At 52.3% G+C, this 24497-nt stretch overlaps 3 protein-coding genes and 2 non-coding genes across 10 annotated transcripts; 3 read left to right on the forward strand and 2 right to left on the reverse strand.

Annotated features, from left to right (window-relative positions):
* The first annotated feature begins 1641 nt into the window (after positions 1-1641).
* PWWP3A (PWWP domain containing 3A, DNA repair factor) lies at positions 1642-13054 on the forward strand. 6 transcript variants are annotated; one of them, XM_062015078.1, is made up of 16 exons: positions 1642-1753; positions 2003-2045; positions 2880-2969; positions 3229-3320; positions 4141-4211; positions 4626-5633; positions 6215-6334; positions 6728-6798; positions 7431-7670; positions 7828-7904; positions 8434-8494; positions 8969-9044; positions 9155-9205; positions 10495-10925; positions 11415-11503; positions 12060-13054. In XM_062015078.1, exons 3-16 carry the CDS (start codon positions 2913-2915, stop codon positions 12136-12138), a joined length of 2523 nt encoding a protein of 840 aa, XP_061871062.1. In that variant the 5' UTR covers positions 1642-1753; positions 2003-2045; positions 2880-2912; the 3' UTR covers positions 12139-13054. The 6 variants fall into 6 exon arrangements, with proteins under 6 accessions (XP_061871062.1, XP_061871065.1, XP_061871066.1 ...); XM_062015081.1 differs by lacking the exon at positions 11415-11503; XM_062015082.1 differs by lacking the exon at positions 7431-7670.
* Positions 13055-14387: 1333 nt separating this feature from the next.
* On the reverse strand, positions 14388-14460 carry TRNAF-GAA (transfer RNA phenylalanine (anticodon GAA)). Its single transcript has one exon. It is a non-coding gene; the product is annotated as a tRNA-Phe (tRNA).
* Positions 14461-14671: 211 nt separating this feature from the next.
* On the forward strand, positions 14672-14745 carry TRNAN-GUU (transfer RNA asparagine (anticodon GUU)). Its single transcript has one exon. It is a non-coding gene; the product is annotated as a tRNA-Asn (tRNA).
* Positions 14746-15139: 394 nt separating this feature from the next.
* NDUFS7 (NADH:ubiquinone oxidoreductase core subunit S7) lies at positions 15140-19477 on the forward strand. The gene is made up of 8 exons (XM_062015132.1): positions 15140-15224; positions 15586-15622; positions 15883-15951; positions 16348-16465; positions 17182-17361; positions 17448-17494; positions 18347-18435; positions 19269-19477. Exons 1-8 carry the CDS (start codon positions 15209-15211, stop codon positions 19364-19366), a joined length of 654 nt encoding a protein of 217 aa, XP_061871116.1. The 5' UTR covers positions 15140-15208; the 3' UTR covers positions 19367-19477.
* A 638-nt stretch (positions 19478-20115) lies between these two features.
* GAMT (guanidinoacetate N-methyltransferase) lies at positions 20116-23148 on the reverse strand. The gene is made up of 6 exons (XM_010198827.2): positions 22962-23148; positions 22244-22389; positions 22070-22133; positions 21672-21739; positions 21157-21267; positions 20116-20829 (listed from the first exon to the last, which is right to left on the reverse strand). The coding sequence occupies exons 1-6, from the start codon at positions 23146-23148 to the stop codon at positions 20689-20691; spliced, it is 717 nt and encodes a 238-aa protein (XP_010197129.1). The 3' UTR covers positions 20116-20688.
* Positions 23149-24497: the final 1349 nt, after the last annotated feature.

Raw genomic sequence — 24497 nt, forward strand, 5'->3', positions numbered from 1 at the left:
CAGCCCCAGAGCCTGTGAAGCAGAGACTGATGCTGGGAAACACTGAGTAACTCTGTCCTGCACACAGGCCACTCCTGATCCTGCAGAACAGTGAGAAATAAGGTATTGAGTAGCTAAAAGCAAGTAACAAAGTGTCTTCAGTGACAGAAGGCACCAGAGGGAAAGCTGTAAGCAAAAAAAGGGAGTTTGCCTCATGTTAACAAAGTATTATTCGACAAACACCAGTGTTTAAAGGTAGAAGAAGAGTCTCCTGGGAGGAAAGCTCATTAGAGACGCCCTTTTGGTCTATATGCTGTTTTCAGAATGTGTTTTAATAACTTACTACTTCAGTATAGCAGTGACATTTCCAATATTGCAGGTATTTATAAAGCATAGACAGTTAATAAAGTATCAAACGTCAGACTGGGCCTGTTTTTGCTGTTATTCTCAGAACATGGGGGCTAAAACGTGGCAGTGCCAAACAGCAGTCTGCTGGAGGCCGTACTTTCCTTCTGTCTCTTTTAAACACATTTTCATCCAGTTTATTATCCAGGCTCTGGACAACTAAACACTTGCCCTATCCTTTGATTTAGCCAGGGTGAGGGTGATTATTTCAGCACTATGGGGCCAAGGGAGACAAATCCTTTTAATGTTGGGTTTGAAAAAGTATCTTTGACTAATGCTTAGATAGGAGGAGCAGGGGAGTGATTGCCTCAAGTTTGGGTCCCCTCCCTTGCCCCAGGGGAGGTTGAGATTGGAGCTGGGGCAGAACTGTTTCGCTGAGAGGGGTGTGAGCCCCTGTGCCAGGCTGCCCAGGGAGCTGGGGGAGTGCCCAGCCCTGGAGGGATCCCAAAGCCATGAGCTGAGGTGCTGAGGGGTGTGGGTCAGTGCTGGGCTGGGCAGGGTGAGGGGAGGGCTGGGACTGCAGCAGCTTCAAGGGCTTTGCCAACCAAAAGGATTCTATGATGAAAGACACTGAGGGGCTGGAGCATGTGCAGAGCTGGGGAAAGGGCTGGTGCACAATCTGATGGGGAGCAGCTGAGGGACCAGGGGGTGTTTAGTCTGAAGGAGGCTGAGGGGACACAGCAGCACTCTCTGACACTCCCTCACAGGAGGCTGCAGGGAGCTGAGGGTCGTTTTTTTCTCTCTAGTAGTGAATGACAGAAGAGGAACCAGCCTCAAGTTGCCCCAGGGGAGGTTGAGGTTGGAGCTGAGGCAGAACTGTTTCCCTGAGAGGGGTGTCAGCCCCTGTGCCAGGCTGCCCAGGGAGCTGGGGGAGTGCCCAGCCCTGGAGGGATCCCAGAGCCCTGGAGCTGAGGTGCTGAGGCTGTGGGTCAGGGCTGGGCAGGGTGAGGGCAGGGCTGGGCCTGCAGCAGCTCCAGCGGCTGTTCCAGCCCCACCGCGCGCCCCGTGCCCGCGGCTGATGGCGGCGGCAGCGCGGTGACGTCACCGGCACAGGGAATGGCGCCCATGGCAAGGGCCGGGGGGGCGGGACCTGCCGCGAACGGCCCAATAGAAGAAGAGGAGGTGGGCGGAGCAACCGGCGGAGAGGACGCTCTGATTGGCTAGCGCGCTCGTGTTTTGGGCGATTTCCAGGAAGGAGCGGGAGCCGCTGATTGGCCGTTGCGCGGCCGGCGCGGAGGCGCATGCGCAGCTGAGGCGGCGGCCTGAGGAGCGGGGCCTGCTCGGAGCCGCCGGCCCGGCTCGGCCCGGAGCGAGCGGGACCCGGCAGCCCGCGGGACCAGACACGGGCCGCGCTCCCCGCCCCTTCACGGTACGTCTTGGGACGCTTTGGGTAGAAGGAGGAGGCCCTCGCTTCTCGTAGCTACCGGTGGGCTGTGCCCGACCCCTCTGAGCGGTGCCCAGCGCCGGTGGGAGCTGGGGCGGTACGAGGGGCTGTCGGAACCCCGTGGTTTCCCTGAGCCGCCAGGCAGTAACGGGCTTTGGGCGGCTGAGCCGAGGCCGCGGGGTTGGAGCCTGTGTTCAGCTGTAACTTCCCCTTCCTGCCGCTCTTCCCTGGCAGAACTGTGTCTCGGTGTGCTGGAGGAACCTGAGTCCTGACTCTTGTAAGTACAGGAAGACTTGTCTTGTTCTCAAGGGGTTTTTCTTGAAGCCTTTTGGGTCTTCTGGAGAAGCCTGAGCTCAGGGGGCCCTTCTCAATCCCTGCAGGGTGGGTGTCAGGAGGATGGGGCCAGTGTGTGTTGTGTGGTGGCCAGTGGCAGGACAAGGGATAACAGGCACAGGCTGGCACACAGGCAGTGCCCCTGGCACAGGAGGAGCAAGTCCTTTGGTGCTGAGGGGAGGGAGCCCGGGTCCAGGCTGCCCAGGGAGGGTGTGGAGGCTCCTTCTCAAGGTTCCCAACCCCAGCTGGACACGTTCCTGTGCCCCTGAGCCAGGGGAAGCTGCTTGAGCAGGGGCTGGATGAGCTCTGCAGGGCCCTTCCCACCCCCACCATTGAGGGATTCTGTGGTGGTGTGATTCTTTCAGAACCAGAGGAGAGCTCTGTAGCTGGTTCACTGGGGCTGTAGTTGTCAGAGGCATCTAAAACTTTGTCACAACATGGTGTAATTTGTAGGATGTGACAAGTGCCCACCACTATCAGAATCTGGTAGGAGACAGCTGCAGAACATGCTGGCCTGCATTAGTAAATTGATTTGTGACTGTATTTTCTACCCTAAGAGCTGTATTTTCTTTCAGTAAGAGCTGCTTATTTTGCATAGGTATTGAACATTTGTGAGGATGCATGCAAAGTAGCTTTAATCCAGTGATCTCAAAGGTAAAACAATTCAAAGTAACTGTAGTAATAGGTGCTCTCTTCAAGTCCAGTATTTCTTTCTGAAAATGGAGGACAGAAAATGGAGCAGGTGTTGGGTAACCCTCTTTTTTCCCCTTTTCTTCAGAGCACACTGGCATTTTCTGTGTGAAACACAGTCATGACAGATCCAGAGTATGTTCTTTGCACGTGGAAGAAGCGTTTATGGCCAGCAAAGGTAAAGCAGATGTAGAAATGAGGAAAGGCTTGTAAATGTAACTTAGAAGTGGATGAAACAGAGTAGCAAGAGCTCAAAGTAAGCATGTATATTCCTTTTAATTAAAAAAAGCTAATATGTAGCTAATACTGAAACCAGGTGCCCTGGAATATTTAATCAGTCTGTTGTGTGCTGGTCATGTTGTAGTGTCAGATCTGTGCTGCAGTCTGACTTGTTCAAGGATTTTAAATGGGGTTTTGTTTTTCCCTCTTGAATGCAGGTGTTGCACAAAAATGGAGTTGCTGGGAGAACTCCTGGGTTTAATGCAAAGAAGACTAATTTTAAAGTTGAAATACTTGGCTTGAAAGAACAGTTAAGTATCCTTGTTACTGTCATAACTTTTTGTGTGTATTTGCAAGGAAGTAACCCCTTTATCTGAAGATATCTCTGAAATGAGATCACTGTTTTTTGAACTAGCTGTAGTTGCTGACCAACTTATCTGTTGATGCACTTAATCCCTTCTTGTTATGCTCACCCCCACAGTGTTTAGTGACATCAGATGAAGAAATGTCTTAGTTTCCCATGCTTTGATTCTATGGCATTTTAGGTATCTCTTCCCTACTGATCACATTGCACGTGCTGGTGTTATCTCAGAGTGGTTCTGGTAGAGCACAGGCTTCAGAACCTTCAGTTGCAAAGTTGGTGCTAATGATTGCCTTAATTTTTTGATGAAGGTGGATTGTGTTTCACTAGGTTATTTCTTCAAGACAGTAAGTTTTGAAATGATTGGAAGGACTGGGTATGCTGAGACTTGATCTTGGAATGGATTTGATTCTTAAAGTAGGTGAACCTGCTTGAGCAGGGGGATTGGGCTGGATGTTCTCTAAAGGTCCCTTCCAACTCCCACCATTCTATGATTTTATGATTGTTTCCTGGGATTAGATGACTGACCCAAAACCTGTTGCCTTTGTAGAGCTGCCTATATGTTTATCTCATGACACATGCCTAAACAACACAATATCTGTTGGCTTTAGGCATTATTTGTGTGGCTGTTTGTGTTTTTCCTTCTGCTGACAAGTACTGGTTTTTAGAGAAAAAGATATGGCAGGTTGGTTGCCAGATGAAAGCAGTGTTGTGCTGTTTGTAGCCTTCTGGGCTGTGGCACTTTCAGGCAGCTTTGTTGTACTTTCAGGGTTCGTGTGAGCTGTGAAGATGCTGTGCCACTGAAGGAAGAGTCTATAGAAAACATTGCCTGTAACTTAGGTGAGGAGACATCAAAGCATTTGCAGCCTTGGATACACTCTGAATGTAAAATAGACCCAGGAACTCAACTGGTGGGCACTGGCTATACATTGCATGGATCAATAGGTTGGGGTGGAGTGTTTTTGGCACTTCTTTTTCCCCCTTTTCCATTCTATCCATGATGTTTGAAAATGGACTAAACATAATCTCAGCTGCTTTTACTCTTCCCTCATGTGGCACGTTGGAAAGAATGGTGCAGGAACTTGTGCACACTTGCATCAAAACGAGGTGGAAGCTTGTGCTTTGTGTGTCCCTGTGTACTGTGCCTTCATCTCAGATGACTTGAGTGTTAAATAAAAGACATACTAGAAATGGAACTTCTTTCTTATGTACAGAAGTAGCTTCTTGCATTTATTGCATCTTCTTCTTCATCAGGTCAAAAGAATGATTCAAGGGAGGCTGTGGAAGAATTGAAATATCGCCATTCTCTTAGAATTGCTCTGGATATTTTAAGTGCAAATGGCTCAGACAGACAAGTATCACCTTCAGAAGAGGGACCAAACACTTGTTTGTCCCAGGAGAATAGTGCAAAGTCTCTCTCATCTACTCCCTTACGTAGATACCACTTTAAAGAGAAGGTAGAACCTGAGACTTCCAGAAAGAAAAGAAAACAAAAGCATAACTCCAGCCTGGAGACTGATACCAAAAACCAAACCCAGAAAGGTTCTCTTGTGCACTTAACTCTCCAAAAAGAAAGTGGGACAAATGTTTCCAAACATTGTACTGGGGACTTGTCTAATTCTTCAAACACAGGCAGTCAGAACTGCAAAGGACCAGAGTCAAAATCACCACCAGGACAGAAATCCATCAGGGCTGGATTGTTGACAGAGTCCAGAACAGGAATTAAAAGCCCCCTTAAGTCCAAGGAGGAAAAATGTAAGCAAGGAAGAAAAAGACCAAGAGGTGCAGGATCACCTGTGTTGTGTGGGAATGGTTTGTCCAAGGATGGAGCAGAGCCCCTTGCTGAGGGAGAGTCTCCTCAGTCTCCCTGCAAGTCTGGCACAGAGGTACCTGCCAGGAGGGTGAACACTAGAAGTCAACCTAAGAAGCTGTTACTGGATTCCTCTTGTAAAAATGCCACGAGTGACTTGGAAAAAGGCATCAGTAGTGAGAGGGAAAGTCTAGCAAAGCAATTGGGTGGAAGAGAAGAGGCAGAGAGTTTACAACAGCTGAATGGACAACGAGAGATCGGTGCTGCCGTGTCCTTGTACAGAAAAAAGCAACGCAGGAATTGCCCTCAGTCTCCACCTGAGCCTTCTAACCATGGGATACTCTCTGATAGCTTCCCTTCCCCTCATGAAGAGGAGGCAAACAAGAACACTTCCCACCTGGTTATGAGTAAAGCAAAGCAGTTCCAGCTGCCTGGCTTTGAGGAGGATGAAGGTGGGCATGTGGCTTGGGGAAGGGAAAAGCTTCATCCCATTAAAATGTTGAGCAGTTACTCATCTTGCAATGATGTGTTGCTTTTGAGTGAGGTACTTGAACTCTGGTTTAAGTTTTGGAGCAGCACAAAGTGCAATTGCTTTAATACTGGCTAAAAACTGATGGGGTATTTAGGTTGCCTGGAGTTGTTTGGGGTTTTGCCTTGAAGAGCTGTACTTAGCAGTAACTCTCACCCTTCACTAGAGGACCAGCCAATTTCACATGCAGGATTGGGGTTTTTCTTTACTGTTATCTAGTTAGTGTGGAGATGAAATGATGTTATATGAAGGGACAGGCTGGTACAAAGTCCTGAAACCAGACTGTTCTTGTTCTGTCCCTTTTATCATCTTTTATTCCAATTCTTAGGCTTTTACCTAGGCAGGGAATTGAGAGGATGTGTGTCCTGACAGACCCTCATGTCACCGTGACTCACACTGTGGTGGGGTCACTGACACAGTTGTGTCTTCACCTGCTCTGAGGCTGATCCTTTTTCAACTCCCTGTTCCATGCTGATGAGTGCTGGTGCTTGCTGCCTTTGGCAGGACTGGAATCCTTTGACCCATCTTCAAAGATCGTTTCCTCAGAGAGTCTGTCTCACCTCTCGGCTCTGGCAGCTGAAGAGGAGGAGGATGAAGAACTTCCTAGTATTTTATCACATCAAGGTGAGACATCAGGGTACCTCTGTGAGACTTCACCCAGGATTGGTGTGCTCTTAGGGTCTGTGTGCTTCTAGTTGACTGGCAAGATATGGTAATGAACCCTAACCTTTGCAGAGAGTGAATCCAGCATGGAAGAAAAAGCATTTCATGGATGCCTCAGAAAGGCTTTTTGAAATGCAAATCCTTGGGAAACTGAGCAAGAAGAGTCTAGCATTGAAATTCTTGAGTTCCTGTGTTCAGAACTACCCTGCTGCATTTTTAGGAGGAAAGGGAACTGGGGGATGCCCTGTCAGCTTAATACTGAAGTGAAACTCCAGAAAGGAGGCTGATAGGAGAGGGCAAGCTCACTGTCATGTCATGTTTTTTAAGGACAATTTGCTTTATTTCTCATCACAGAACCTCAATCAATTGAAGAAGGGACTTTGGTCTGGTGCAAAATGAGAAGGTATCCTTATTGGCCAGCTGTGGTAAGAAAAGCTTGCTGCCTTCTTAGAGTGGTACCAAGTCTTTTGCCCCTCTTGGCTCATCCAGAGCTGGAAATGTTAAATATCTTCCAGTAGCAGCATTCCAAAGATGATGGAAGTAAATTTACATATGACAAAAGCAGATAAGAGTTAAATGTGGTTGATTCACATGTTTATACTGGGGCAAGAGATGGTTACTGGGTCTTTATGTCTTGTATTGTGAATGAGTGTTGTCCCTAACTAACGAAAGGAGGAGGGTGGGTCTTTGTGCACTAACAAAGATAAGGGCAGGGAGATCACTCAGCAAATACCATCATGGGCAAAACAGACTCAACCTGGGGAGAATTGGTTTGGTTTATTACTAAAACAATCAAAACAGAAGAGGAAAATGAGAAACAATAACTGAACCTTGAAACACCTCCCCCTACCCCTCCTTCTTCCCAGGTCTCTCCCTCCTTTCCCCCACAGTGGTTCAGGGGGATGGGGAACGGGGATTATGATCATTTCATTACAGATAAACTCTGCTGCTTCCTCTCAGAGGGAGGACTCCTCCCACTTCTCACTGCTCCAATGTGGGGTCTCTCCCATGGGAGATAGTCTTCCACTAACTTCTCCAGTGTGAGTCCTTCCCACAGGCTACAGTTCTTCACAAACTACCCCAACATGGGGCTAATCCATGGGGAAAACAATCCTTCAGGCACAGACTGCTCCAGCATGGGTCCCCCACAGGGTCACAAGTCCTGCCAGCAAACCTGTTCCTGCATGGACTCCTCTCTGTATGGGTTCCCAGGGACTTACTCCAGCGTTGGGCTTCCCATGGGGTCACAGCCCCCCTCAGCCATCCACCCACTGCAGCGTGGGATCCTTCATGTGCTGTGAGTGGATCTCTGCTCCAAAGCCACCAAATCCTGCCCACACAAACCCTCTACAGGTGTACTGTACAATAACAATGGCAAATGTTTCTGCTTTAAGGGTCTGAGGATGCTAATGAGATGCTAATGAGACACTAATGAGACTTGATCCTTTCAACAGGTGAAAAACATGAAGCGGAAGTGCAGGAAAGCCTGTGTGGTGTTCATCGAAGGAAATACAAATGTCAAGAAGAAAGGGTAAGGGTTGTGGATTCTGATCATGACCTGAAGTTTCAGTTTCATTTCAGCAGGGTCCTGTGCTCTCTTCCTGGAATGAGGCAGTAACAGTCTGGGTTAAAACTAAGGTCAGATCTCTGTGGGAGGGACGGAGTAGGGTGAGGATTTGCAGGTGTGAGCTGCAGGCTGGGCTTTACATGTGGTGCCCAAACTTTCAGGAAAGACAGATCTGCCTTTTGCTTTTGTTTTGAAACTAGGTACTTGTCATCTGTGAAAAGATTCCATAGTTTTACCTTATTCTGAAGACTTAAAGTTAGTAAAAACCTTCATTCCAGAATTCCTTATGAAATCTAATTTTCAAGCAGGTGTGGAATTGCAGTAAACAGAGATCACAGGGACCTTTAGAGCTCATCCAGTCCAACCCCTCTGCTAAAGCAGGCCCCACCTAGATCAAGTCACACAGGAACATGTCCAGGCAGGTTTTGAAGCCCTCCAGAGATGTGACTCAACTGCTGTCTTCTCCCTAACTCTGTTTCTTTGCTTCATCAAGCTTCTCGGTGTCTCTTAAGAATCTGAAACACTTTGATTGTGAGGAGAAGCAGGACCTCATAGTGAGTACAGCTGATACTGTGTTACTACACTTGTGTGTATGTGTGTGTGTGCTGGGGAAAATGGAGTTGTGTGGACAATGTATAGCTGGCCCTGTGGGATGAGCATGGAGCAAAGTGGAGGCTGCTCTGCAGCTCTTTGTGGTTCCATCTCACTCTACTCAACAAAGAGAGTTGACACCAGATGGGGAATAACACAGGAAAGGGATCCCCCCCGTGGCACCTCCTTGTGTCTCAGTGAGGCTGCTGCTAAGAGCTCTTCTGTGTGTGGAAGGGTCACTAAGGATCCTGCTGTGGGTTTTCCACACACAACAAAGCCTCTCATAATGCCTGACAGTGGCAGGAGATGAGTTTCATGAGAATGCAGCAAACTCTGAGTGTAAACTCATTGTTTCTGTTACCTGCTTGGTGTTCTAGACCTAAAAAACTTCAATGGGACACTTTGGTTTAGGACTGTAAATGGCTTTTGTTTCATAGGAACGAGCCAAAAAAGATTATGGCCGAGAAATTGAGTGGTGTGTGCGTCTGATCTCTGACTACCGCATCCGAGTAGGTGAGCAGAGGAGCTGGATGGTGTCACAAAAGGGAGAACACCAAAGCTATCAGCTTTATTTCACTGGCTTCATTGAACTGATAACTAACCCTGCTTGCTTTCTTTGTTAGGTTGCCACTCTTTTACGGGGTCCTTCTTGGAATATTTTGCTGCTGATATCAGTAAGTGAATTGCTGATCGTTTCTATCCTCCCAACAGATGAGTTTAGCTCCTTGCTCACAGGTTGAGTTGGGCATCAGACCTGTGCAGGGGATGCCATTGCAACTACTGCACACCATCACTGCACTCTGAGCTTTTTGTAGTCCCACAACAAAAGTAAAAGAAATATGAATTGGTAAAGGCAAACAGGTAACTGGTCACCTCACCTCGTGCAGAATTCATTTCAGAGCTCCTGTAGAGTTGCATCTCCTGAGTAGATATACTTTTTTTGGTTTTATGGCAGAATCACAGCATGGTGGGGGCTGGAAGGGACCTTTAGAGCTCATCCAGTCCAACCTCCCTGCTAAAGCAGGTCCCACTTAGATCAGGTCACACAGGAACGTGTCCAGGTGGGTTTGGAAACCTCCTGAGAAGGAGCCTCCACACCCTCCCTGGGCAGCCTGGGCCAGGGCTCCCTCACTGAAACACTGAAAGAGCTTTTCCTTATATTTAATTGGAACTTTTTGGGTTCCAGCTCCATCCCATCACCCCTTGTCCTGTCACTGGATACAACAGAAACAAGTGCGGCCCCAACCTCCTGACACCCACCAGTGAGATATTTGTCAATATTAGTGAGCTCCCCCCTCAGCCTCCTCTTCTCCAGACTGAACAGCCCCAGGTCCCACAGCCTTTCCTCAGAAGGAAGATGCTCCAGTCCCTTGATCACCTTGGTGTCCCTGCACTGGCCTCTCTCCAATAATTCCCTGTCTCTCTTGAATTGGGGAGCCCAGAACTGGACACAGGACTCCAGATGAGCCTCACCAGAGCAGAGGAGGAACAGAACCTCCCTTGACAACACTCTTCATGCCCTCAGGCTGCCATTGGCTCTTGCCCACGAGGGCACATTGCTGCTCATGTTTAGTTTGTTGTCAACCAGCACTTTCAGGGTCCCTCTCTTGGAGCTGCTCTCCAGCAGGTCACCTCCAGCCTGTCCTGCTGATGCGCTTGTTCCTCTCTAAGAGCAGGACTCTGCGCTTGTCCTTGTTGAACCTCATGTGGTTTCTCTCTGCCCACCTCTCAAGCTGATCTAGATCTCACTCAATGGCAGCACAGCCTTCTGGGGAATCAACCAGTGCTCCCAGTTTGGTGTCATCAGCACACTTGAAGACTTTGTTAGTGAGGTTTTTCCCTCTTTGGTAGGGGAAGAAGAAAAACCTCTCCTTGAGGAAGTCCCATATTTTATAGTTGTGTTTGTATGTGAGAGACCCCCTGGCTTTGTATATTTAAGGGTGTATGACTGGTTTTCTTTCAGGCTATCCTGTTAGGAAGGAATGCTGTCAAGGCTTAGCCCAAATGACCTTTCCAAACACAGCAGAGGGAGACGTTGAAGAGTCTTCATCAGAATCTACACCTCAGAAGCCCACCAAGAAACTTCTTCCTGATAGAACAAGAGCTGCTAGAAATAAAGCAAATCAAAAGATAGTGGATTTTATTGTGAAGACCAAGGGGGCTGAGGAGCATCTTTTGGCTATTTTGAAAAGCAGGAAGCAATCCCGCTGGCTGAAGAAATTCCTGAGCTCTAGAGAGTACATGACCTGTGTTGAAACCTATTTAGAGGATGATGACCAGTTAGACCTTGTTGTGAACTACCTGAAAGAAGTGTATAAAGAAATAGATGCTAAAAATCTCGACCAGATATCTGGAGATGGAATCAAATTTATCTCTGATGTGCTCTTGCCTGAAGTAAGTAACCATGAAATACTGAGGAAAGTCAGCTCTGGGTTTTGATTTGGTTCTAAAACTCTTCAAAGCTTGGCTTTGGGGTGGGGTTTAATGGGTTTTAATGAGTTTTTAGTGGGTTTCCTGGGTTCTTTGTGGTGGGGTGGGCTGATTGTTTTTTAGTTTTGCTTTTAGATGCTTGTTCTTTCTAGGAACTTTTTCCTGGCAGAAAGATAGTAACTTCTGTAGAAAAAGAATTACTGTGAAGAATCTCTTAATGTGGTTGTAGAAATACTCTTCTGGGAGGACAAGTGTAAAGGCCAAGTTTGTGTTATTTATATAAGAATTCAGGTACAAGCAGATCCATCCAAGTTTCTCAAGTGATTGAGGAACCTTGTTCTGAAAAGGTGCTCCTCTACTTTCAAATCACTGGTTGTAATTGAGCTTTTGTTTAGGATAAGTAGTGTAAGTATAATATGAGTTCAAGTATAAATGAAATAAATGCTCTTCTAGGCCATTATCTATGCCATCTCTGCTGTGGATGAGATTGATTACAAGATGGCAGAAGAGAAGTACATAAAGGGACCCCCTGTGAGCAAAAGGTATCATTTTTAGTGGTTTCTGAATGTTTCTTAGGGATGTAGATGGAAAAGTGTGTGATGCCAGGAGAGTTCAGTATCTTCCCTTCTGGAAAGCAAGTTTTCTCTGTGTTAACTTTCTCCTTGTTAAGTAGCAAAATGATTAAAGATGGGGAAGCTTCTCACTGTGTTACTGTACCACACTGCAAACTGTTCAGTAGCAGAGAATCCCTGAATGGTGGGAGTGGGAAGGGCCCTGCAGAGCTGCCCAAGCCCCTGCTCAAGCAGGTTCCCCTGGCTCAGGGGCACAGGAATGTATCCAGGTGGGGTTGGAAACCTCCTGAGAAGGAGCCTCCACACCCTCCCTGGGCAGCCTGGGCCAGGGCTCCCTTACCTCAGCACCAAAGGACTTTCTCCTCCTGTTCCAGTGGCACTTTTTGTGTTCCAGTTTGTTCATTACCCCTTGTCCTGTCACTGGCCACCACAGAACAAAGACTTGCCCCAACCTCTTCACACCTGTATAACACCACAATATGTCAAGGTTATATTTACTACATAACTTCCATGTGTTTCTTTTCAGGGAGAGAGAAATATTTGATGAAAAAATTATAGAAAGGATAAACCAGAAGTCCCAAGTGGCCCCACCAGACAGCGTTTGAATGGTGCCACCGACTTCCCTGAGGCTGTCATGAGGTGTTCATTTGCATTAAATGTATCAGTCTTCTTTTTCAGAACCTCTGTGTGTGTCTTGCAAAAGCTGTAGCCACTCTAGTGCTGTACTGCTGAGACACTTGTGTCTTTGCTCCTTGATTCTGCAAGCTGCTGCCCACGGCCTCGCTGTGCCCAACTGCCTGTGAAAGACAACACAGAGCATGAGGGAGCCCCACAGGCCTCTATGACTGCCTCACTCCTCAGCCATTCAGTGCCCTGAACGTGGAACTTGCCAAGCTGCATGTGTTTTGCAGAGCTTGATACAACACTAAGCTTTGTGTGAAGTGTTTTGGCCAAATATCTGATGAGGGAAGGAAGGGCTGTTGTCCTTGGGAAAATGTCTGTGGGTAAATTGTGTAGCCACATATTGACAGCTCACTTTGCTGCCAGTGACTGTGGCAGGTTTTGTGTCTGAACACATTTCCAGTGGGTTGAATATTCTTGTACATATCTCTCCAAGGGTGGGAAATGAAACTGGTACCTAGTGATGCAATCTGAGTAATAAAAGCTTTGGTTTTGTTGATGGACCAGCTATAAAATTCAGTGGGAAAGGACTCCAATCCTTCCAATGCAGAAATGATTGTTTGGGGTTTTTTTTAATGTTGAAACCGTGTAAAATGCTGTTTTATTTGAACAGGCTGCTCTGGTGGGAGCTGCCCCAGCCAAGATGCTCTTTGAGTTTGTGATTGTTTTGGGGTTGGTTTGTTTTTTAAGGCCAGAATTTTGGAACACTTTAAAATCAGATTAAAAAGAAAGGACAAATATTTACCAATGTGTACTTCACTCCTCTGCCTTGTGTGAAAGGGAATTGTGCACATTCCATCATGTATTGATTGCTTATTGATAAAAACTCATTGATCAGCTTTTTCTGTGTGATGATGGAAATGGGGCCTAGTTGCCTGTCATGATAGAAAGGAGGATTGTTGGAAATTAAGAAGTTCAAATGTAAATGGGGGTACAGGTGTGTCTTCTGCTTACAGTCACCATCTGAATATATTGTAATTACTTTTGTTTACTTTGTACTCTGCAGTGAGCTTCCCTGTGCATTTGGAGTCCCTACTGGCCTTACTGAAGGGACAGTTGAGGAATAGGTGAGGTCTTTAACTGAACTATTCTTTTCATTAAAACTTGTAAGAAAGGATGCTACCTCTTCTGTGACAGCAGGGAAATGTAATGACAAGAGGATAGATTAAGGCTGGAGTGGAACTGTGGAGGTGTTTTGGGGCAGGTGCAGTCCTTTAGGATTGCAGACTTGAGAGCTGATAAGCACCTCTCTTACAAAGAGCTCATGTGTCTGCTTCTCCATTAACACTCCTAAACTACTGCTCCCCTCCTTCTTCAGCCCATAACACAGAAGCAGAAACCTCCTGCCCCTTGTCTTTCTCAGTCCTTACTCTTCATACCTTTTGGCCAATATTTTCATCCACCAGGGGCAAGTTCTCATTTTACAACCCCTCTGTTCCCCCTGCCTGTGGCTGCACATTGTATTGAAGCACTCTCACCATGTTTACAGCTTTAAAACCCACTCTCAGTGTCTGCCCCAGGCGCTGAAAGTCATTTACCAGCATCAGTCACCCCTCGAGGGCATTGTCAGGTCTGCTGTGTACAGAATGATGGGCTCTTAAACTAGTTGGAGGAAGTGAAACAACATCACTGTTGTTTGCACATGCTCATTTATTTCACACACTGATTTCCAAGCTGTGGCCTCTGGTGCAAAGAATCACCCAAATCTTAAGAGTCATCAGGCTTGGAAGAGACCTTTATAGAGATCATCTAGTCCAACACCCCTGCCAAAGCAGGTTCACCGAGCTCAGGTCACACAGGAATTGGTCCATTTTTGTCTATCAGCTAAAAATCGTTGTGTTTTCACTGTTTCACGTTACTCAACAGGGAGTTGTGAGTACCAGAAGGCAAACCTCCTGTTTCCTGCCCATGTGCTTAGCTTAAAGCAGGCACTCTGTCCCTGCCACGAGCCAGCTTCTTGTTAGGGGTGTCCCATTTTAATGACCATCCCTCCCTCAGTGCCCCGACAGCCCGCGGGCTCACGCTTGTTTCTCGCCTGTTAGAAACCATGTGAGCAGCGTTTGGGACCGGAGCGATGCTGATGCCGTAGTTGGAGGGAGAGGATTTGGGGGGGTTAAAGGAGCGCAGCGGACACTTTGGCAGCTCCAAGAGCGTGCAGCAGAAAAAAGGCAACTGCCGAAACCCGGGATCGAACCAGGGACCTTTAGATCTTCAGTCTAACGCTCTCCCAACTGAGCTATTTCGGCCGCACGGCAGCGGCGCCGCCCCCCCTTCCCGTGACCCCCCGGCTGGCGCGGCCGGTGCCCGTGGCGGGGGGTGGGCGCCGATCGGCGCGGGGGCGGCCGGAGCCCTCCTCGGGCTGAGGAGGGACGGGGAAGCGGCCGCGGGGCCGCGCGGCGCCCAGCAGCGCCGTGGGGTGGCCACAGCAGCGGGCGCGGCGGCGGCGGCGGCAGCGCGGTCTCTGTGGCGCAATCGGTTAGCGCGTTCGGCTGTTAACCGAAAGGTTGGTGGTTCGAGCCCACCCAGGGACGGCCGCTTTGTTTTCTTGCTCGGCCGCGGCCAGCCCCGGCCTGCAGCGCTGCCGCCGCTCCGTGACCCCGGCGTTTTGCCCGCGGCCAGCCCCGGCCTGCAGCGCCGCCGCCGCTCCGCTCCGTGACCCCGGCGTTTTGCCCGCGGCCAGCCCCGGCCTGCAGCGCTGCCGCCGCTCCGTGACCCGGCGTTTTGCCCGCGGCCAGCCCCGGCCTGCAGCGCCGCCGCCGCTCCGCTCCGTGACCCGGCGTTTTGCCCGCGGCCAGCCCCGGCCTGCAGCGCTGCCGCCGCTCCGTGACCTCGGCGTTTTGCCGCGGGCCGGGCTGGGGCGCGGCGGGTGCCCGCGGAACCCCCCGCGCCGGGGCCGCGCTCCCCGCCGGCGCGCTGAGGCGACGGACCGGGCCCGCGCCGGGCTGTTTAGCGGGTGCACCGGGCCCAGAGGTTGCCTGAAGGGCTGCGGGCGAGATGGCGGCCTTGGGCTGTGAGCGGGGACGGGACGCTTGCCGCGGGGCCTCGGCTCGCTGCGGAGCGACTGAGGCGGGAGGGAGGCCTGAGGGGACCTCGGGCCGGGCCGGGCCGGGCCCGCTGCGGCCCCGAGGGAGGGACTGGGGCCGGGCGGGATGGAGTCCCGGAGCCCTGAGAGCAGGGACCAGCCCGGTCTGGGGGCTGCAGGGCGAGGCGGGGGCCGCAGCTCTGCCCGGGGGTGGCTCGGCCGTGGTGCCGAGGCCTCCGGGAGCGGGTGGGACCGGTGGGATGTCCCTGTTCCCCTCCGGGGATTCCCAGGCTGGGCTGGGGCCGTTCCCGTTGCCGTTGCTGAGCTCTGCCGTGCTGTCTCGTTGCAGGTCTTCGCCTCCCTCGGCGCGCTGTGCTGGCCTGGCGGTGAGGGCCTGCGGGGTACCGGGTGCCCCGGGCTGTCGCGGGGAGAGCTGGGGTGGTCGTGGCCCCGAGGGAGCTGCGTGAGGGTCAGGGTGGGGGAGAGGAAGGGCTGGATGTTCAGCAGGTTCCTCTGATCAGAGTGCTCACCTTCTCTGCCGGGAGGGCAGCGGTGTGTGTCCTGTGGGGCCGAGGGGACAGTGTGGGCAGTGGGGTGGCCATGCCACCACCTCACACACTTGTGCAATGGCTTTTCTTTTTCCCAGGCACAGCCCTGTGACATCTGTTCACTCCCAGTTGCTCCATCAGACACCAGTGGCTGACTATGCTGACAGGTAACACCAGTGCCTGGGGACTGTCACGGGGAAGAAACTCTGTTTGCTGTATCTCTGCCCACATACACGTGACAATCTTTTCCTCACTTCACTTAAAAGCCAGGATTAACTGTCAGTCTGTGAGCCTTGGAGATGAGCTCACCAGGCACCCTCTGCAATGTCAGGATGGCAAACAGAGAGGCTCTGCCCAAGCAGAAAACCCCTGAGATCTCCCCATGTCTGGGAGGAAACAAAACCTGTCCCAAACACAATCTGCAGTGGCAGCAGGGGGCATGAGATTGCCCATGAGCAATGTACCACAAGCTCTCTGAGGGATCACATCTCCTCGAGGCTGGTTGTATTGAGGGGTTATGCTAAATAGCTGGAGGCTGATACTACTGCGTTGTTTGTCCTCAGCTCTGTCCAAGTCCAGCCAAAGAGCTCAGCTGTTGTTCAGAAAAAGTCCTATGTCCCCACAAGCAAGGGAGAGTATATTGTCACCAAACTCGATGACCTGATCAACTGGGCACGAAGGGTGAGTCACTGCAAGGGTCACACTCGTGAGGGAGAAGTGGTGTGGAATGCCCTGAAGGGCTGGTGGGAAATGGATTGGAGCCATCTCCTCAGGATAAAAATAGGTTTGAAGTTCTCCACAGTTCCTTGGTCTGAGGGTGACATTTGGGGTACTGTGCCAGAGCAGGAGGGAGATATTGTGTGTGAGGGTGGTGTGAGGCAGCACAGGCTGCATGTCCAAACAGAGCTGTCCCCCAGCAACCAGCAAAAGGCACTTTGGGGTTCAGTTCTGGGCTCTCAGTGCCCAGTGGCAGGACAAGGGGTAACAGGCACAGGCTGTCACACAGGCAGTGCTCCTGGCACAGGAGGAGAAAGTCCTTTGGTGCTGAGCTGAGGGAGCCCTGGCCCAGGCTGCCCAGGGAGGGTGTGGAGGCTCCTTCTCAGGAGGTTTCCAACCCCAGCTGGACACGTTCCTGTGCCCCCTGAGCCAGGGGAAGCTGCTTTAGCAGGGGCTGGGGCTGGAGCAGCTCTGCAGGGCCCTTCCCACCCCACCACTGGGGGTTCTGTGATGACAAACACTGCTCTCACTGACAATTCTCTGACCAACCAAACTTTGAAGCTCTTCTTGTCCTGTTTCTTTTCCTATCCATTCAATGTTTTGTTCTGGGAGTCACCCCCCTCAGTCTCAGCTCCAGCTTTCAGCCTTCTTGCCTGTCACCCACATCTCTCCTGCTGCAGAGCTCCTTGTGGCCCATGACCTTTGGGCTGGCGTGCTGTGCCGTGGAGATGATGCACATGGCAGCTCCTCGCTACGACATGGATCGCTTCGGGGTGGTGTTTCGAGCTAGTCCCCGGCAAGCTGACGTCATGATCGTGGCTGGCACCCTGACCAACAAAATGGCTCCTGCTCTTCGAAAGGTACAGGCTCCAGAGGATGCCTCATGAGCAACTGAGTGTGCTGGGTGCCAAGTGGAACGTGGTCTGAAGTCATCTGTGTTCTGCAGGTCTATGACCAGATGCCGGAGCCTCGTTACGTGGTGTCCATGGGGAGGTAAGTGCTGGGACATCCTCAACACCTCATGCATGGGAGAGATCTGGTGTCTCTGCTTGAGTAGGGAGATACAAATGAGAAATGGCTTCCTCTCCTTGCATTTCCAACCCTTGGGAATGATATAAAGAGGCCTTGTTACAAGTGAAACATAAAGACTCCCTTTGAGTAGGGTGAGGAGAATGGTGTCTGTCACGTCACTGTGAACTGCAAAGTCTTCCCAGTGAAAGATCCTGGGCTTTTGCAGCTCTCAGAGTCTGAGGACTTGTATATGTCCAGAATCTCAGAATTTGCATGTAGATGAAAGCTTTTAAAATGCTTCTGCTGTGCAGTGTGACATCTGAGCTCCATGAAGCTCTGGCATGGTGGAACTAGGTGGTCTAGGTGGAGCTGCTTCTGCAGGGGAGTTGGACTAGATGGTCTCTAAAGGTCCTTTCCAACCCCTACCATTCTGTGATTCTAACTGGTGCCTTGTTTGTTTCCTGGAGCTGCTGGGGTCAAGGGTGGCTGTTTCACCAGGGCCTGGATGAGACAGCAAAACAGTGGTGAAACAAAAAGGAGTCTGCAGTGGAGAGGGGGGACCCTCTGCATATCTGCTTTGTAGGAGTAATGAAAATGGGTCAGTTTGGTTTGAATCAGCTTGAATCACAGAGCCTGTGAGTGCAGCCTCTGCCTTTCAGCCAGGGCTTGTGAAGGGGCTGAAGGGCCACGGTGTAAACCACAGCTTCCACACTGTCCCCTATGGTAAAATCTGTGTGGTGGCCCTTTGCCTCACCCTACTGGGATTAAAAGCTTCATCCCATGGGCTGCTGAGCCATGGTTAACCAGGCATTGAAACCCACCCATCTCTTGCAGCTGTGCCAATGGTGGGGGCTACTACCACTACTCCTACTCGGTGGTGCGGGGCTGCGACCGCATCGTGCCAGTGGACATCTACGTGCCAGGTAGGGAAGAGCTCCATGTGCCACGGTGCTCCCTCAGAGCAGGAGGGCAGGGAAGTGAATTTTGTACCTTTGGGAGGTGGTTGGTGGAGTTTTAAAAGATGTTTTGGTTTCAAACTGTGTGGAAATCTGACATGGCACATGCTTCAGGATGATCTGCCTGGGCCTCCAGCACAAGGGGAGGGAGTTCTGCTGGTGTTACTCAACAGTAATTGCTGTGCAAAGCTGTAGTTCAATCAGCTACATACTCTCCTGTGAGATATCTCTCTGCTTGAAAGCAAAGCATTACCTTTAGGTTCTTATCAACACTTGGAAGTACCTAAAGGGTGGGGGTCAGGAGGATGGGGCCACACTTTGTTCTGTGGTGCCCAGTGACAGGACAAGGGGTAATGGCCATAAACTGGAACACAAAAAGTGCCACTGGAACAGGAGGAAAAACTCCTTTGGTGCTGAGGTGAGGGAGCCCTGGCCCAGGCTGCCCAGGGAGGGTGTGGAGGCTCCTTTTCAGGAGGTTTCCAACCCCAGCTGGACACGTTCCTGTGCCCCCTGAGCCAGGGGAAGCTGCTTTGGCAGGTGCTGGAGCAGCTCTGCAGGGCCCTTCCAAACTCCAGCATTCAGGGATTCTACAATTTCTATATTTTACAAGGACCTTTTTGAAGAACAGCATCACTTTAGTTTCTTTAAATGGCAGAATCCCTCTTGCTGTTATGAACTCTGCAGCCTGTGACATACACAAAGCCAGAGAGAGATCACAGCCCGCTCTGGGGCACAGCCAGTGCCGTGTCAGCTTGCCTTCAGCTGGCAGCCCTGCAGGTTTCCTTCCCCCCCTCTCTCAGGTTGCCCACCTACTGCTGAAGCTTTGCTCTATGGAATCCTGCAGCTTCAGAAGAAGATCAAACGGGAGAAGAGGATTCAGATCTGGTACAGGAAATAGCCACTTATTTATGCCCTGCCCCTCCCTGCCCAGCCGGGCTCCTGCTTGCTCTCCTACGCACAATGAGTCGTATTCTCACGAGCCTTCTAATAAAAGTCGACCTCATTAAGATCTTCTTCTCTCTTTACTCTATCCCTCTTACCTAAAGTGTTCTTAACCCCTTTAAAAACAGAATGGAAAAGCAGGAGTTGAATTTCCTGCCATTCAGGATGATAGTTTCTAGTCTGAATAGCCTGTGAGTGAAAGGGAATATGTGACATTTCCTATTGTGACACAAATATCTTACCAGAAAGCCAGGACCTTGCTTTTTGGCTTTGTTAGGGAGAGCAGTGTGCATCCAGGTGAGCCCTGAGCTCCCCTCTTGCTCACTGCCTGCTTTTTGTTGGTGATTCCTACAAAGTATTTCATACATCCTTAATCTTCATGTGCAGCTGCCATTTCTGTCATGTCAGTAAAACATTACTGCTTGAAACCAGAATGTGACTAATAACAAGGAGCAGGAGGAATGAAGCAGCCCTTGGTGGGCTTTGGTACAGGCTGTCTTCCCCAGAACCTGCTTCTCCCTGTAGCCTGGGGTGAGGAGGAGTCCCAGCAGAATTACATATGTGCTTTTGGAACACAAGTCAGTTGCTCAGACACAGCAGTTGTGTATTTCATTCCTTTTTAATGGGTTTTCTCCTTTCCTGAGAGGGAAGAGAGGAAACATCATTCATGCACTGTTGAACTACAAGGAGGTCATTGGCATCAGAACTTGCTGTGATGGGCTTTAGCCAAAAATACTGAGAGAAGCTTGGCTGGGGAGTTGCTCCAGGGGCACCTGAAGTGCCTCAGCTGCCCCCTCTCCCCTACTTCTGCCTGGTTTCATTTGTTTGGCTCCTGATTGTGTGGAAATCCACCCCAGGATTCCTAAGAAATGATCTTGTTTTTAGACAAAACATCCCATCCTTGAATGCCTTTGGCTAAAGGCTCTTGAATTGCAGCTTAATTGGAGTATTTGGAGACTTGAGTCTTGAGCAGGGTGGGACCTTCCTCTGCAGAGCCCACAAGACCTCCCCAGGGCAGGGAGGTGCATTGGCTCAGTGGATATCACTGTAGAGCAGGGAGTTCTCAATCCTTTTGTCTTTGAGGTCCCATGGGGATCTGTGATGTTCATCCCAAGCCTCCAGCCATCTCTGTCTCCAGATAAATCCTCTTCAGTCATCTCTCATTAGCATCAAGGGCAGTCAGAGCTTTCCTCCTGATAGTGCACATCATCAGCCTCTTCTCCTTAGTGTTTGCTTCCTGTAGCTTGGGGCAGCCCAAGGGACAGTTGTGTGACCCTCTCAGTGCTTGATGATGGTGGGTGTGATCATCTTGTGGAAGGAGTAGTACCTGCAGTCCTTGGGAGGGACCAGGTCCATCACCCTCGTGCTGATGTTCTCCCTCTTGAACCCAGCTTCCACCAGTTGCCCCACCTGGGTCTCCTGTGGGAGAGGAGGGGTGCAAAGGAGCAGTGATGGTTTGAGCTGCTCAGATAGGAGTGGAGATGCTGCTGAGTCCAGCCCATGGGGACACAGGAGCAGATGAGCACAGGCAGCCCTGGGTTGGGCCACCATGGGCCAAAGGCCCCCCTGACCTCTGAAATGTTCCCTGCTGAGCCCCAGTGGAGGAAGTGAAGTGGCCATGGAGTGCTGTGGCTCAGGACAGTGCCTGGGGTGTACAGGGGGTGCATAGGCTGACAGGGCAACTTGAGGGGCCCTTGAGTTGAGCTGGAGGTTCCAGGCCCTCCCCAGCCCAGGAGCTGTACTCACCTCAAACATCTTCTCAATGTCAGTGTACTTGGTCTTCAGCAGCTCACCCCAGGAGGTCAGGTTGCAGTAGGTGAGGACCCCACCGGGCTGCAGCAAGCGGAAGGCATGGTCCTGCACCAGGAATCGAGGGAGAACTGTCTCAGCACCCCTACTCAGCATCCCACCACCCACCTTACCCCCTCCAAGCTCTCACATCTCCCCACAGAGCCCCAGCCCTCCCACTTCTTCCTTCCAGGTGGTTGCAACCACATGGATCCAAAGTAGTGCCCATGCCACCACCATGCTGGGGACACCACAGGGACATTGGGGTTTGCCAGAGGGCACAAAGTCCCAGGTGGCAGGGAGGGTGGTGGGGGCTGCAGACCAACAGCCAGCTCTGGCTTTTACCCCTGAGCTCTGAAACTCTCATCTTTGTCCTGTTTGCCCCCCATCTCCTCTAAACCCACCTGAGCTGGGGGCTCCAGCCCCTCACAAGGGGCAGTGGGAGGTGTGGGTGCTGCACCCTGACATGTTACCTTGATGAAGGTGAACTGGTGTGTGTGCCAGGTTTCCTCTGACAGCGGGTAGGTGTCGTACAGGATCCCTGCCCAGGAACACCAGAGACTGCTTGTTAGCTGGGACAGACCACTCCTGTCCCAGTAGGGCTCATATGCTGGGGGAAGATCCCCCTTCATGGCCTGCTACTGTTTGTTTCCTACCTAAATTTATACCCCGTGTCTCCCACCCCTGTAAAGCAGCAACATCCTGCTCCCAGGGACACAGTGGTGCTGTGGGGACACCGGCTGCAGCCCATCCCCAACACCATGGGACGGGGCCAGGCTGGGTGCTGCCTGCACCCTGGGTCCTGCCATGGGGAATCCCACCCTACAGCCCCCTCTCCAGTCCCACCAGGCTCAGCTGAGCAGTTCCTCACCCCTGAAGTGCCCATCTGGCAGCGTTGGCACCACGTCCTCCCACAGCCCCTTCAGGGGAACGATCTGTGGGCAGGAGGAGAGAGCTGTGAGCCCTGGCAGTGTGTGCCCACCCTGCAGTGGCACAGCCTCCCCAGCAGCATGTGCCCACCAGCACAGCCTATCCCAGCCCACACCTTGTGTGGCTGCCTCCTGGCCCACTCCTCCAGCCGCCGGAAGACGCCCTCGTTGCACTCGATGATCCAGTGCTCCTCGATGTCAAACTCCTCCACTTTGCTGGCAGCAATGGCCATGCCAAAGCCCACCTCCAGCACTCTGCCACCTGAGGATGAGAGGGCTGCAGGAGGGGCTGTGCCTCCCCAGGGACAGTGGGCAGCCAGTGCAAGCCCAGCAAAGGTAGAGCCCTGGGGTTTCTTTCAGACACCCTCCCCAGCCCCAAATGCTGCCTTGTGCTTTCCTTAGATGGGGTTTTTTGGCACAGGTTGGGAAAGTGCAGTGCTGCCCTGTGACCCCATCAGCTGCTGCTTCCCTAGCTGTACCCCACAGCAGCCCTTTGCCCCCACGAGCCCCCCGGGGTGCTTGCAGTGGGAAGAAGTAACCACTTGCAGCAACACAGCCAAAACCTTCCCTCCTCTGGCAACGTGGGGAACAGCCACGTCCCTGCCAGGCTGTGCTATGCCCACACCCCCCTCCCTGCAGCCCCAGCCCCTTTTGGGAATGTGTCACCCTGACACAAAAGCACAAATGCCACCGCAGCCCCGTGCCCACCCTGGCTGTGTGGGCAGCAAGCAGGACACACTCCCCTGGCAGCAACATCCCCTGCCACATTGCTCACTGCCACGAAAGCTGCCCACTCCCCACGCCTGAGCTATGCCACCTGTGCCCCCTCCTTACCCCTCGAGGCTGCCACAGCTGCCAGTGAGTGCATGTAGGGGGTCTCCCAGCGCTCCATCACGGGTTTCCCCAGGATCTCCAGGTGGGCATCAGGCACATCGTAGCCAGCAGCCGCCTCTTGCCAGGCTGCCCGGCAATCCTCACCCTCTGCAAAGATCGGCCCCGCTGCCGCTGCCTGGGAGCTCATGGCCCTGCTGCTGTGGGGAGGAAAGTCCACTGGCTGTGCTGAGCCGTGCTGGGGGAGGGAAAAGGCCACCCGGGTCTTGGCCAGCTTTAAATAGCCAAGGCTGGAAAAGTGCTGAGTGTGCACATCGGGCTGGGGCCCCTCTGGGTGAAAGGGATCCCTTATCGGGAGCTGGGGGTGGCGTCGGGGGGCCCCATGGGACAGGTCGGGGCTGCTGGGGCTGGGATGGCCAAGCACAGCTGCCTGCATGGGCATGGCTGGGCAGGAGTGACCAGTGCCCCAGAGTGGGGCTGGGGTCGCAGGGGATGGACCCCACTCGATGGCACTGTGCACCATGCTGTGCACGGCTGGAGTGGCACAGATCAGCACCCCTGTGTGCCAGAGCTGGGCTGGATGAGTGCCAATGGGGCAGGCCCATGGAGGAAGGTGCTTTCCCAGAGGTTCTGCCCCACACTGTACTACATGATGGGGTTGCACACAGGGCACTGCCCCACACCAGGCTGTGCCCCAGGGCTGTGCACAGTGCTGTGCCCCATGCTGTGCCATGCTCTGGGGCTGTGCACAGCACCATGCCCTATGCTGTGCCATGCTCTGGGGCTGTGCACAGCACCGTGCCCCACGCTGTGCCACGTTCTGGGGCTGTGCACAGCACCGTGCCCCACGCTGTGCCACGCTCAGGGGCTGTGTCCAGCACCGTGTCCCACGCTGTGCCACGCTCTGGGGCTGTGCCACACTCTGGTGCTGTGCACAGCACCGTGCCCCATGCTGTGCCACGCTCTGGGGCTGTGCACAGCACCATGTCCCATGCTGTGCCACGCTCACGGGCTATGTCCAGCACCGTGCCCCACGCTGTGCCACGCTCTGGGGCAGTGCCATGCTTTGGGGCTATGCACAGGGCTCTGCCCCACGCTGTGCCGATGCACCATGGCCACACACATTGCGGTGTATGTCTCCCAGCTGTGCACAGCACCGTGCCCCACGCCACTGCCGCACACGCCAGGCTCTGCCCCACGCTCCTCTATGTGCTGCATGTGCCAGGGTAACCCAGCCCCGCACTGCATGAGGTGGAAACGCCGGGCCTCGGCGCTGCAGGGTGCGTTGATCCCGGGGCCGGGCTGTCCGGGTGTGTTTACAGGGGGGGTTCTGGCGGCACATTTCGCCCTGTGACACCCCCCAGCTCCATCCCCCCCCCCCCCCAGCACCGCGGCGCACGTGGGGCGCGCGGACTGCCCTTCCCGTCGGCCCCCGCGCCGCGCCGCCCCTCCCTGGGCGCGGCCCCGGAGACCCCGTAGCGAGGGCAGGTGCGCGCGCAGCGGCGGCGGTTGGTGGCGCTGAGGGAGCGCGCGGCGGCG

Source organism: Colius striatus, chromosome 25, assembly GCF_028858725.1.
Source record: "Colius striatus isolate bColStr4 chromosome 25, bColStr4.1.hap1, whole genome shotgun sequence".
NCBI classification, from domain to species: domain Eukaryota; kingdom Metazoa; phylum Chordata; class Aves; order Coliiformes; family Coliidae; genus Colius; species Colius striatus.

Coding starts and splice junctions, on each gene's coding strand:
- PWWP3A (XM_062015078.1), top strand. CDS start 2,913: ATGACAGATCCAGAGTATGTTCTTTGCACGTGGAAGAAGCGTTTATGG. Junction 4,212..4,625: donor AAACATTGCCTGTAACTTAG/GTGAGGAGACAT, acceptor CTTCTTCATCAG/GTCAAAAGAATGATTCAAGG. Junction 10,926..11,414: donor CTGATGTGCTCTTGCCTGAA/GTAAGTAACCAT, acceptor ATGCTCTTCTAG/GCCATTATCTATGCCATCTC.
- NDUFS7 (XM_062015132.1), top strand. Junction 16,466..17,181: donor TGATCAACTGGGCACGAAGG/GTGAGTCACTGC, acceptor CTCCTGCTGCAG/AGCTCCTTGTGGCCCATGAC. Junction 17,495..18,346: donor TACGTGGTGTCCATGGGGAG/GTAAGTGCTGGG, acceptor CATCTCTTGCAG/CTGTGCCAATGGTGGGGGCT.
- GAMT (XM_010198827.2), bottom strand. CDS start 23,148: ATGAGCTCCCAGGCAGCGGCAGCGGGGCCGATCTTTGCAGAGGGTGAG. Junction 22,134..22,243: donor CCAGGAGGCAGCCACACAAG/GTGTGGGCTGGG, acceptor TCCTGCCCACAG/ATCGTTCCCCTGAAGGGGCT. Junction 20,830..21,156: donor ACATTGAGAAGATGTTTGAG/GTGAGTACAGCT, acceptor CCTCTCCCACAG/GAGACCCAGGTGGGGCAACT.